Here is a 13,799-nt window from a genome sequence, read left to right as displayed (position 1 = left end):
CCCTCATAGATCAGGGTGTCTCCTGCAGCCAACATGTTAAAGCTGGGCTAAGGGCCCAACCCTTTACCATTCAGACACCCCACTCTTCTGCCAGAGCCAGTGTGAGATTTAATTTACTGCAAAGCCAAAACCAAGGGCCTCCCATCCGCCTCTCACCTCTGCCTCAGTTTCTCTCTGTGAAGCCAGTTGTGCTATCAGCTGGCCACACTGTTTTCCCTTGAAACCAAAGAAGCACTGGTTACTCCCAAAGGGAGACATAGTATCCAGTGTTTTGGCTCTACAAGACTGGTTCTCCTGCCCAGGCTTCCGAGCTTCTCTAGGCTCCGTGGGCACAACCTCTGGTGATTGTGAACTGCTGCTAAGCAGAGTTAACACCCCTGCATCAGTTCGATAGATTGAAGGGAAAATGAGTAAGAAGCCGGAAGAGAAGGGTGTGCAGATAGCGATGAGTCGCTCAACAGACGTGCCTGCTGCCCTTCCTGGGTTTACTCAGGTCTCACAGGCATGACGTGGACTCAGAGCTTACAGATTGTCCGGGCTGACCCCTACATTGGACATGTGAAACTGAGTCTGGCGATCTTCTCCAAGAAGAAGAAAGATCATATTCTGACCTAAATCCTCTGTGGCTTTTTATGTGTGCAGTGAGTGGCAGCAGGAGGGCAGAACTAGGATGTAGGTGGAGCTGGCCAGGGGATCCGGTAAGGCCTCTGGACTGGATCAGGGAGAGATAACAGGTGAAGAGAGGGAAGAAGGCAACCAGGAACCTGGTAGAACAGTATGAGCAAAAACTTAAAGAAGGAAACAGCAGAGACCCAGGGGACAGCAACTGATAGATGGACACGGCTTACCTGGGGGCAGAGGAGAGGGAGCTAAGGGAGCTGTATGGACTATCTCAGTCCCTTGGGCTTATCTCCTAGGCCTCACCTTTCTCATCTGTAAAATGGGCTAAGAAGAGCTCTCACTTCTTGAGGATTAAATAAGATGATGCTTAAAGACTTAGAACTCTCCATACATTTGACCCATTGGTAGTAGCAGTAAAATGAGCGTGGTAACTCCCCCCTCTCAGGGTTGTTGTAAGGATTTAGGGCGGTGAGTATGTCACTGATCATATCATGGTTTGGGATCAGGCTGAGGGCCTGTGTGATGTGCTGCTAGTGTGGGGCTGCAGCAGGGGACGATAGCAGCTTTTAGTCCTCTGATACCCCGGGAAGCCCTACCAGGCAGAAGTCATCATGGGGCACAGTGGCAAAGGTCCCTGGCACTGCTGCTCTCACATGAGCCTTTCCTTGGCTAGAGGGCCCACAAGGCCAAACTATTTAGGCCAGCACTCCCCAACCTTTTTGGCACTGGGGACCAGTTATATGGAAAACAGTCTTTCCACTGACTGCAGAAGTGGGGGTGAGCATTAGATGCTCATAAGGAAGGCACAACCTAGATCCTTCCCATGAGCAATGTACAGTAGGGTTCAGGCTCCTGCAAGAATCTGATGCACAGCTGATGTGACAGGAGGCAGAGCTCAGGCAGTGATGCAAGTGAGGAACAGCTGTAAATGCAGATGAAGCCTCCCAGGATTGGGGACCGAAGGTTTAGGCCACTGTTCCCTCCCGGAGAGCTCAGAATGGAATTCCCTCCTGAGCTCTGTGGCACAAGGGAGGAGATGGTTCTTTGGAGATGACTGAGGCAGTTGTTTGCTTTGCCCTGTGACCATCAGGGCTCCGAGTTGTGCCCGGTGTGCCGTGTCAATGGGCACATGGAGAGACCGCGCCCTCCTGTTCCACTAGAGCTTTGGCATCATGAGTTGTTTTTATGAGAAGAACCCCGAGTCCTCCCTGCTCTCACTGCTCCACATCTCATCCCTGTAAGGCTGGGATTGTTCACCTCATGGGCTCAGAGAGCAGCTGAGTGGCTTACTAAGTGGCACACATCAGTGATGAGGACCCAGCCTCCTGGGCCCACCCAGAAAGCTCCCTCCCCCAGAGGGGCTGCAGTCAGTGGCACCTCAATAACCGCTCTGGACAATCTGCAACACAGCCAGACCCTTGCCCTCTCTGTGCTGCCTCTGTTGGAGGGGAAAGCGTATGATAACTCAGGAGAGAAGTAAGTTCCTCTAGCCCTAGCCCTTCTCATCCAGCCAGTTCCTAAGGAAAATCCAAATCCAGGCTGGTGCTCTGATAGTTGCCTTCCAACTCCTCTGCTGGCTGGAAAACTTAGTTGCCATGGCACTGTCACTCAAGTCTCCCTTCTCTGGCTTCCCTGCTGGGAGGCAGAGGTGAAGCACACTTCCCACCCTTCCCCTGCCTCCCACAAACTGCTCAGAGTCCCCAGTACACAGCCAGGGCCTGCCTGCAGAACCAGCACGGTGGGGCTTGCAGGGCTCAGGCTGGAAGTGATTTCATTCCTACTGAGCAGGGCTTCCTTCATAGGGAACAGAAGACCAATCCCCAGATTCCAGGAAATCCCCAGGCCATGGCTGCTGGTAAGATCAGAATTTAGTTTCACTGGACTCATTTTGGATCATTTCAGTTCAGCTGAGCAAACCTGTTGAGCAATTTCCTTTTGCTGGGACTGGATAGACAAGACCCCTGCCTTTAAGGACTTCACGATCCAGTGAGGGAGATGGACCCATGGGCACGTGTGTGAGGAGCTTAGACTGGCAGACACAGGTCTATAAACCATTAAGGCCCAATGTGCTTAGAATCCAAAACTCTTGAGACGTTGGAAAGATGTCACCATGCTGTAAGTCACATCACCAGCAGCATCTCATACTTATATATTCACACATTGTAAACAGTTCAATCTGTCTATTGAGATCCGATTTTGCTCGCAAATGAGTTTGATGAAAAACATCCAGTTTCGGAGCCTTTTGTATTTTAGAATTGGGAAAAAGAAATAATAGCCTGCTGTACGAATTTCTTTTTAGGGGAAACCTCCCTCTGTTGAAACCCAACATCTGGTGATGTTCTGTTCAGGGCAGAAGCTGGCCAGTAATTACGAGAATAGGGAAGCTTCCCAGTCTTCTTAAACAACTGACTCAGAGCCACAGTGTCATGCAAATATAGAGAGAGATGCCTTCCTGCCCAGGGGCAAGATGTGAGCTGGGTGCTGGTGCATCTGTAGGAATTTGCCAGGAGGAGGGGTAACAGAGGGCCTGGGGTATAGGCCCTAGACCATAATAGAGCAGGGATGCTAATGGACTCCTCCTCAGGAAAAAAAAAAAATGCTCTTAAATGAATAAAATAAAATAGGAGGTATGACCATGGAAACCAATTATAAAGAAATGCAGTTAAAATATTTTAATAGTGATATATTAATATATGTGCTTCTTCATTAATATATTAAATAGCCAAGCTCAGCACTGGGTCTAACCAGCTTCATTTCGAAGTAATAATGAATATAAATGGTATTTCAAGATATCCAGAGCACAGCAATGATATGAAACATGGGTAATTTCTTTTAGTGACGAAGTCACAGGTGCTATTAATATACCGAGGTTTGTCACCTACATCCAAAATGAAACGAAATGCTGCATTTCACTTAGAGGTTAAAGAAAATAATGATGTGATTTTCCCCCCGAGATATTCCCAGGCCCCTGACTTCTACCCACAGACCCAAGGCAGTAGCTTAAGAACCCCTGGTCGAGTCTGAGATAACCACTCAGGAACAAGCTGAGGCAGGAAAATGTGCAGAGTACGATCCAGGTGAGCTGAGTGGTGGGAGAAAGGTCTGGAAGGGCAGGGTCTCCAAGAGTTCAGATGCACTTAAATTTTACTTGCCCATAGGAAGAAATTCTTTTATTATAGCATTGCATTTTTACAACATGTTATAAAAGGAGTCCATGGTTATTATGTAATGGAAACCAGAGAAATGAAAAAAGGGACAACAATCACTTCATGTTCCGGTGGCCGAGGCAATCTCTAGGAACATGCCAGTTAGTCGCTGTTAACTGGGGGAGGCCATGTGGCACCATGGTTAAAGCACTGGTCCCTATGGAAAGGGATAGAGATGGTGAATCTGGACTCTGCCCTTTCATGTTCTGGTCTTGTTTTTTTACATGTAAAATGAGAATAACAGTAATAGTACCTGTTTCATTACATTGTTTGAAATAATTCAATTCCTGTAAAGTTCTTCCAATTGGGTTGTAATTAGCACTCAGTATCTGTTGCCTTTAATAACATCTCATCACTCCTTGATGTATAACTGTTCTGTCTGCGTAGTTGTAGCCTTCATGTAGTTATGTGTATAATTATACATCCTACTTCTTTCTCTTAATATTATATATAAATGTTTTAAATACTAATATAAAATGTTCATAAGCATTTTAAATGCCTAAATAATATTTCATGTGGGCATATGACCCACACTTTCTATAGCTATTCCCTTTTGATCAGACATTTATTTCCAATTTTCCACTGACAGTGTAGAGTAGGCTTCGGTGTGGTCCAAGAACTATTTAGGGGGCATGTAACTCTGAGTAAGGCCCTATTCTAGGGATGGAGGAGGCAGAGGTGAATAAGGCAAGGTCCCTGCCTTGGAGGAGTGCACAGATCTGTTTCAGGATTATAATTTGCCTCAGAGTTTGGAGGATAGAATGGAAATGAAGAATCCTGGAGATGGAGTGACCACTTAGGAAGGCAAGTTGTAAAGATGAGGCAACCCGGAGCAGTGGTGGTAGGAGGAAGGAAAGGATGGCAGGTCAAGCAGTCTGAATCTGGTCCAATAAGTGAACCAATTTAGCAAGAAGAGGCCAGAAAGAGTCAAGGGTGACTATGGCTTTGAGCTTGAGGAGTGAAGGTACATCCGGCAGAGCGGTTAAGATGGATCTCCAAGTTCAAGCCCAGGTCTATCTTATATTACTTGTGTGATTTTGAACAAATTGCTTGAATTTTCTAAATCTCAGCTTCCCTATCTGTAAAGTGGGGATAAAAATGAATCTTCTTCATAGATGTGTGAAAATCAATTTGAATTATGAAAAATGTATAACTAATATGATATAATGAGGATAATAAGCAGGAGGGTCACCGAGCACGTTAGAGACCATTCTAACCACTTCATATGGACTAACTCACTTTACCCGACACATTCTCACAACCACCCTATGAGAGTGGTGCTGTTAGTATCTCAGTTTTGTAGGTCAGGACACAGGCCCAGAAGTTTAATAAGTTGCTTAAGGTCCCACAGCTAGGAAGTGACAGAGACTCAAAACCAGACAGTCTTGTGTCAGAGTTCACTTTTTTTTTTTTTTGGCTGGGGCTGAGTTTGAACCCGCCACCTCCGGCATATGGGGCTGGCGCCCTACCCTTTTGAGCCACAGGTGCCACCCGAGAGTCCAAGCTTTTGATAACTGCACTTTACCATGTTAAGCATGAGATGCCAGAGGGAAGACCTGTAGTGAAGTTTAGCAGGTGGTTGGACCTGACCTTGATTTTGTATCTCATAACATAGGACAGAGTGTAAGGTCATCTGGGCAGAGATGAGGGTAGAGGCTGCAGTCCAGAGCAAGATTACCCAGGGAGAGTGAGGCACGGCTAACACCAGTGTTCAGTGTGTGGGAGAAGGAAGATGAGTCGGCAAATAAAGAGAGAAAGATTGACCAGGGAGCCAGATGGGAATCAGGATTGGGTAGTGTTATAAAATTCAAATGTACAATGTAATCAAGTGCTGTCAAAAGAGAACAGATTAACAGGTCATGGCAACCTTGGAGAAAACAGATTCAGTAACTGAGATGGGTGGGAGGACCTCAGCTGTAAAGGGTTGAGAGGAGTAGGTGGGGGGGTGGCTGCAGGGAGCAGCACAGACAGATAGGTGTCTAGGAGGGAGCGGCATGAATGCTGGCTGGGGTCAGGAAACTGGACTTCAGATGCTGGGTCTGGCCTTGAGTAGGTGTGTGACCTAGGGTATGGCACATAACATCTCTAGGGTGCTGGGTCCTTACAGGTCAAAGCCGCAGATAAGACCTCTCCTGTGGCTGTTGTAGGGACTTGGTGGGAAGAGGAACTTAAAGCACTTAGCAGATAGTAAGAGCTAAGTTGGTTGAGATCACATGAAAAATAGCTTGAACTTTGAAGAGGCTCTTCAGTGGCGAAGCCTGATCATCACCACTTCTGCCACTGGGGATGGTTCTGTCACTGTGTATTATACTAATGAGGCCTCCTCAGGTTCCCTCTGCTTGCAGCCTCTGTCTGCTGAGATTCTGGATATTGGGGGATCCCTGTCGTAGATGTAGGTTAAGAGAAGCCCTTGAAGGTCTGTAGTTCACGTGGTAAGTTGCAGTGCTCGGATTTGAACCTTGGCATTCTATCCTGCCACCAATGACCCATCCAGGCCATCACCTGGTTGTGTTGGCCAGTGGTTAGGACTCTAATGTAAGAAAGAGCATGCGGGTTGCAGCTGACTCAACAAGAGACCTTGTACTGATTCTTTAACTTCAATTTCCTGGCTTCTAATGAGAGTAAGAAGAAAGTGTGTGTAGAGTTAAGCTTTGAGTTTTGCAGACAGAATGTCTTGTGAGATGGGGAACCTGGACGCACTTACTGGGGCAGTGCTTGGCTCTGATATTATAGATTGTGCTCTGAGAACTGTCTCGTGTTCTCTCTCTGTGTGTTTCCCCTTTCCATTTTCAGTGCTTTAAAATCTTAGATTCTCTCCTCTTCTGAACATACATCCCTTTCACTTATGCGTTCATTCAGCAGATACGAACTGGGCACTCGCTTTCTGGAAATCTCTGTGCTGGACACTGAGGCGTGGATTTGAGGGTAGTGTGGTTCAGTGCTTGTCCTTCAGAGGTCTGACCTCTGGTGAGAGGAGAACTCTGAACAACAGACTGAAATAGAAGCAGTTGCAAGCGTCCAGAATAGAGGCACAAACCCTGGGCCTTGGGAGCCACAGGCAGAATTACATCCACTCAGAGGCGCCCAGGAAGGCCTAGGGAGAAGGCAGTGTTTGAGGTGATCCTTGAGTGTCCAGAGTTGGGGGAGGAAGGGCATCTTCCTCCCGAGCAGGCACAAAATCCTGGGAGTGCTGTTATGTCAGGACAGGACAGGACAGGACAAGCTCCGGGAAGGGAGCCTGCCAGGCCCTGAGTGAGGGGAATGGAGGGGGTATTGACAAATGAGACTCCTCTCTGCCCCCTGTTTTCTCTTTCTCTGTCTCCCATTTTCTTTTCTCTTCTTTCTCCCACTCCCTTTGACCTTAGCTGCATCTGCTTTCTTCCTTATCCTCACACCCCGTCTGCCTTTCCTCCTCCTGGACTCTATATGTAGGGGCCTAAGAGATCATATACTGGGTGGTTCTTCTGTGATCTAGGCCCCCAGCCCCTACAGCAGCCATGCCCAGAGCCCCCCCAACACCCCTTCCCCCCCAGGATGGAATCTTCAGGCTTCTCCATCAGCCTCTGTCCTTCGGCAACAGCCGACAATTTATATACCCTGTTGGCTGTGGCCGTATGTTGTCATAACCTGGGTCATTTCCTCATTTAATACTGTCCATAAACTCAAATAAAACTGTCCTGGAGCCCGGTAGTCCAGGGGGAAAAGGAGAGACACTGGGTTTGTAAGGGTTGAAGAGGAGGCCCTGGGAGGGGCAGGCAGGAGGTGAGGGGCAGCGGGTGAAGACCAGAGGACTCAAGGACGCGGCCCAGGCGGGACAGTGGCCGAGCCTGACCTGATGAGTACCTTGCTTCCTTTCCTGCCCCTGCTGCCTGCTGCAGTGTGTCAGATCCTCCCCAAGGGGGTGGTCGCTGTCCTGGGACCATCGTCCAGTCCAGCCTCCAGCTCCATCATCAGCAACATCTGTGGGGAGAAGGAGGTGAGTGCTGGGCTGGGCTGGGCTGGGCTTGGGGGACATGTGCAGGCTCCATCTGGGCCTGGGCCCAGGGATAAGGCTCCTGAGGGCTGGAAGAACCCTTCACAGTGGGGGGTGATGTTATTAAAGACAGTAACATCAACACAAATGCAAAACAAGCGATCCTTTGTTGCGCACTTACTCTGTTCCAGCATGTTCAGATGGAGGCATTTCCAGCTGAGTGCCTCCAAGTCTTAGGGTTCAATGCCTCCAGTGGCCTTGGTGGCAGCAGGGGGAGGGTGTTGAGGGAGAGGCAGAAGAGGGTAGTGGTCAGCGGAGGCTGAGAGGGCAGAAGTCAGAGCATCTACACTCACGTCGACATGAGCAGCTCCGTGGTTGTCTGTCTACAGAATGTGATTCTAGAAAGAATGCCTTTAGGGGAAGCCATTGCTACATTTTATTGCTAAAATAAATGTTTGAAAGCCTCTGCTTTAGAAGTTCTCTGGAAAGAAGATTTTATTTTGCCTTCTTCCCCTCCGTCAGTTCCAGAGTTCACTCCTTCCAGCAGCACATTCTTCCTCAGAAGCTGCTCTGAGCAGAGCCTCTCAGTTTTAGAGTGTCGAGACCATTTCTTCCCAGCTCTAGTTCCCTGGGAGAAGGAAAGTGTAGGGGGACAAAGCTCAGAGTAACAGCCCCCTTCCTACTCTGTCAGCAGCTGCCCCCCTCCTTTTTCCCTGGAAAAGACAAACTTGGAACTTCGGAGCTTCTGCCTTGTGCTGGTGTCTTTTCTAATCCTCCCTGGTGTCTGTCAATCCTTCCTCTTCAGATGTATCCCTGGGAGACAGTGGGTCCTCAGGGGCAGATGGGGCCGGTAGTGAGGCTCGAGGTCAGGGATTGTGCCAGGGAGGGACACGAGAAGAAGCATCAATCTTGGCAGTGCCCTAGAGCCTCAGCCTTACAGAAGCTTTGGTCTTAGGAGGATCCAGTTCTTAGAAATAGGATGGTGCACCTGCTGCAGGACAGTCTGGACGCCTCCTCTGCAAGTTGTGCCTGTGGAGAGGGGGAGCAGCAGACAGGCTGCTGTGCACCCCAGGCCCCCTTGGACCTACCTCTTTCATGCCACAACTGTCCCTATGAGTCCTGTCTCTTGGCGAGTCCCTAAGGTTTCAGGCAGAAGATTTCTCTTCCCTGTTTGATGAGCCTACTATCAGAAATGTTATCTGCATGTACAAGTGCCGCTATCCTGGCCCATCTGTGGTGGCCTTGCTCCTCTGTAGTTGGGCTGCCCCCTCCCCACCCTCCTGTCTCTCTGTGGGCCAGTACAGGCAAACAACTCCCCACCCTCCTTTCTCTCTGTGGGCCAGTACAGGCAAACAACTCCCCACCCTCTTCCCCCTCAGATATCCTGGAAAATGACTCTGAGGCCAGACCAGGCCACAAAGCAGCTTCTGTCCCACAGAGTCCTTCTCAGACCTCTGCCCAGGAAGTTAGCCCTGATGTGTAATTTAAATCTTTCTTGCCTGCTCCAAGAAACAGCTCAAATCGGTGGCAGGTTGTTATTCCAGCAGTGGCTCCGATCTTCACCTAGAGTGGTTGCCAAGCCTTCAGCTCCCCCTTTCCTCTCGTCTGCACCCTCCTCTCCCCCCCTTGCCTGACACCCCTCCAACCCTCCACCTCAGCACAGCCTCCTCTTGGGGTTCAGTGGGTGCTTTATCTCCACCAACATGTCTTCTGCCTTGGGCCACCCGGCCTCTGCGCCATGGAGTGGCCAGTTAACCCTCTCGTTTATCTGGCCCTGTTCCTTCTAGAGTAACCTTTCCTCTCCATTCAGATTATGCATTTCTTTTAATATTTTATGAGGCTGAACTGCCTTACTCCCAGCTCCAGAGAGAGGCGTGGAGTTCTCACGGGGGAGCTGGTTCCTTAAATGCTGCTGCCCTCTTGCAGCCCTGTGGCTGGCTGCTTTCTGCCTTGCTGCTTCCCGCTCTGTTCTGCTCACCTCTCCTCGTCCCCCACACACATCCACAATGACTCTCTGGGATACATTTGCAATTGGAAATCGAGTATAAGTTGACCTTTATCCTGGCGAGAGAACCGACAGACAGACTGGCTGGGCCCCCCTTGTCTGGACCCAGTAGAGCCGCTGCCATGTCGCTAGTAGACCTCCAGGTGGCACTGTGCAGGAGGCACCTCTTCAGCTCCCCCTCCTCCCGGCCCCTCAACTGTCACCCCTACTCACAGGCTCCTGGAGCTTCTTGGGAGGGAGGTAAAGGGTAGGGGAAAGGAAACCAAGCACATGCTACATCAGGTCCTGAGCTATTATGTATATGTACAGGTTTTCATTTTATCCTCCAAGCACCTAGGTTATCTCCATTTTTATGACGCTCTAGGAGTGTCCAACCTTTTTTCTTCTTTGATGAAGAAGAGTTGCCTTGGGCCTCACATTTAATACATAAACACTAATGAAATCTAATTAGCAAGAAAAGGTCCATGCATAATTGTCGTGATATCCAACACCATACATAAGCAAAACAGTCCTCAGGTAATACGCATGTGGCCTGTGGGCCGCAGGTTGGACATCCCTGGGAGCCATTTGTCCCTCAAATCACACAGCAAAACCTGGATGCAAACCCAAGTTGATAAACACCAAACCTACTTGTTCTTCACCTTCTCGAGTCCTCCCCCACCCCCCTAGAGGATCTATCGGTTTGTCAAGATGTCTAAGGGCTCCATACCACGGAGGGTACTGATGGGCAGTGCTCTCCTGGGTGAATTGCCAGCTGTACTAGGCTGGCTGGCTGCACAGAGAGGACCTTGCTCAGAGATATTCAAACATCTATACCAGCTGGCCAGGCTACTTGCCCCTTTGTGACCCTTTTCCTTTCAAGGTCCATTTGTTACTCATTTTAGTCCAAGGGTAAGAGGCACAAAATACAAGCAGGAAGAAAGACCCCTCCTGACACGCACTGGGTCAGCTTCACTCTCAGGATCGTCTTTCCCAACTCACCAGGCTCTCCCCAATTCTGCATTTTTTTGTTTTTGCTGGAAAATATCTGTTACCCTCTCTCTGTGATTCACAGGCTAATCCTAGTTGAATTCAGGAATTTTCTCCCTACTTTCTGCTAAATCTTTACCCTTTTCTCATCTCAATCTGGTCTCTGGCTGACTGAACTCTACTAGAAACTTAAAATGACAAGGTGGCAGAATCCTTCAGAGACCATCTCAATATCTCCCAGACTCCTGGTAAGATATTGAGACCATCTCAATATCTCCCAGACCTCTGGGCCAGGCCAAGGCAAAAAAAAAAAAAAACAAAACTTCTGCAATTGAGTCTGAACAATCCATTCTAGAAAACAGCCCACCCACCACCAGGAAGTTCTTCCAGCTGTCTACCCTCAGCCTTACTTGCTTTAACACAAGTACAAACCCATGTTCTACTTCAGCACTCCCAGCTCTGCATCCCAGAGCTGAGGGTGGCAGAATGAAATCAAAGTGGATGGCAGCTTATTATGTTTTAACTTTCCCATTACCTACTAAATAGCCTAAGCCACCGAGAAAGCAGCCATCACAGCCTCTTAATGTCTCTTTTCCTGGAAGAGGCAGTGCCTCCTGGAAATGTCAGTAATAGACACAGAAGGAAGTTGACACAGAAGGGAGCTGACTATCCTAATGAAGCCCGAGCAGGTATTCATTTACCTGGCTCCAGTGAGAGGATCTCTGGATGACTCCTCACCTGCGCTATGTCCTCCCCATATGCACATCTGCAGAGGAACCCCGCAGCACCCCCTTCATCTCCCTGGGCACTCTCCCAGGAAGACTGTCAGAAGCTGGTTTATGTACCTGTTGGCCAGGCTGGGGGCCTCCTCTCTTAGTCCCCAGGGTAACATTTTTCTCTTCCTGCCATCTCTGCTCTGACTTATTAACTACAAATAAAATATAAGGATTACACCTCCCAGAGCCATCTGTCTCGCTGCCCAGAGCAAACAGTTCCTCTGAGAATAAAGACCTAGTCTTTTGCTTTCTTGGGCCACATGTCTAGGCTCCCAGACCTACAGTGCACATGTCCAGGTTTCTGGCCAAACAGTTTTCCTTCCTGGGTCTTCCCATCTGAAGTGTCCTCAGGGATATCATCTTGGCTCCTCCCGTGGAGTAGGTGCCCTGGTCCTGCAAGCCCCATGGGTGTGTGGAAAGACATGACAGAATCCAGCCTCCGCAGCTTAGTTCACTCATATCACTCTTTCTTTTTTTCTCACTCACCTGGATCCTCCCTGTGGCCTGTGCTATGCCCCTTCTGCCAGGTCCCTCATTTCAAAGTGGCCCCCGAGGAGTTTGTCAAGTTCCAGTTCCAGAGATTCACAACCCTGAACCTCCACCCCAGCAACACCGACATCAGCGTGGCTGTGGCTGGGGTCCTGAACTTCTTCAACTGCACCACCGCCTGCCTCATCTGTGCCAAAGCAGAATGTAAGTTTCCCTGGGCTTTGCCCAGATGGTCGGGGCTTTGCTGATTTCTCCCTGACTCCTCGTGCCCTGGGCTGGAGGCGCCCAGGAAGGGAAGGCTTGCCTGAGATCACAGGGCTGATCACCAGTGGTTGGGCATTTCCATGCTGTGTGTGTGTGTACGTGTGCTTGTGTGTGTCTGGGAGCGCCCTTTGCCAGGACTCCCTGGGCTTGAACAGAACAGAGAGGAACTAGGTTATAGGGAGCTGGCTAGCTGCCAAGCCTTTTTGCATCTGCAAACTCAATTCCTACATTTTCAGCCTCATTGTTAAGGAGATACAAAATGAAAGAGAGAGAGGGAAAATATAAAATTGGATGCATTTGTACTTGATGAGTTGAAGAGCTTCTTCCCCTGGAGAGCAGGTTTTGCTGATGGAACAAGGTCCAAGGTCAATTCATGATAAAGCATTTTTTTGCAAATGTAGGTTTTGGAAATGTATTTTCCGTGACTATCAGACAATTTGTGACATAAATTTAGTGTTTATGAGATTTAGCTAATTTAAGCCAGCGCCTTCCAGCAAGTCTGTGCATCTGTGTACTCCTGGCAGCAGCTGCGTACCCACATGTGGCCAGACAGGTGCTGGCCACTGGCTGCCACTGGAACTTTGTGCCTGAGCCTCAGGCGTCTGTGTCCTGCACAGCTCAGCTGTCCAGGTCCTACCCGTCTGGACTCTGTGGGCTGCACTGCAGGGGTAGTCCATCTTCCATGAGGGCTTTCTAAGGCTTCATAGAATCACTGTGCATTCTGAAGTCCTCCCTTGATCCTGCAATCCCACAGCATCCAAACACAAAAGCCATCTTCCTATCAAGGGTCAGAATCACCTGCTCTGCCAGATCTTTGCTCCTGGCTGCCTCAGCATGTACATGAGTTTATTTCTTATTCAACACCGATTTATTGAGTATTGACTCTGTGCCACCCAAGAAACAAAGTGAGTCCCAACTCTGTTGGAACCACCCAGTGGGTTTGGAGGTGTTGGAATTGCCCACTTTAATGCTGAGGAAGTTGAGACTGCAGGAGGTGAAATGACTTCCCCAAGGCCACACAGTAGGACACAAACTCAAATGTTGGTCTTCTCACAAGTTGAGACCTTTTCCAGAGGACTATATCTTCTTGGTATCACCACTGCCACGAATTTGACAAGGCACAGAGAAATTTCTGCTCCATGTCAAATGTGCAATGTGTTAGTCAAGGAGTAATCCAGGGGTGCTGGGGGATGCTTCAGGATCTAGGCAGGGCTTCAGATAGATTGCAAAGGATGAAAACAATTAGATAAATGGAGAAGAGAGATAAGACATGCCAGATGAGAAGTGGGGGGCAGCAGAAATCCTGATTCTTGTGCCCAGGGAGAGTTTAGAGTCTAGAGTTGATACTGGTTAAAGATGGAAAGAGGCCAGGTGTGGTGGCTCATGCCTGTAATCCTAGTACTCTATGAGGCCAGCATGGGAGATTCACTGGAGGCCAGGAGTTCAAGACCAGCCTGAACAAAAGTGAGACCCCGTCTTTACAAAAAAAAAAAAAA

The 13,799-nt window shown here is 49.0% G+C and overlaps 1 protein-coding gene across 1 annotated transcript in view; it reads left to right on the top strand.

Annotated features, from left to right (window-relative positions):
• GRIK4 (glutamate ionotropic receptor kainate type subunit 4) overlaps nt 1–13,799 on the top strand; it is a 316,114-nt gene that overhangs the window by 144,030 nt on the left and 158,285 nt on the right. The window contains exons 4-5 of the mRNA XM_003796804.2: nt 7,706–7,803; nt 12,078–12,243. Coding sequence (XP_003796852.1) covers nt 7,706–7,803; nt 12,078–12,243 — 264 coding nt within the window. The remainder of the gene's footprint in view (nt 1–7,705; nt 7,804–12,077; nt 12,244–13,799) is intronic.

Source organism: Otolemur garnettii, unplaced genomic scaffold (genome assembly GCF_000181295.1).
Source record: "Otolemur garnettii isolate 467f Iridium unplaced genomic scaffold, OtoGar3 scaffold00108, whole genome shotgun sequence".
NCBI lineage: Eukaryota > Metazoa > Chordata > Mammalia > Primates > Galagidae > Otolemur > Otolemur garnettii.
The sequence above is the reverse complement of the archived record's forward strand: the minus strand, read 5'-3'. Positions and strand labels throughout refer to the sequence as shown.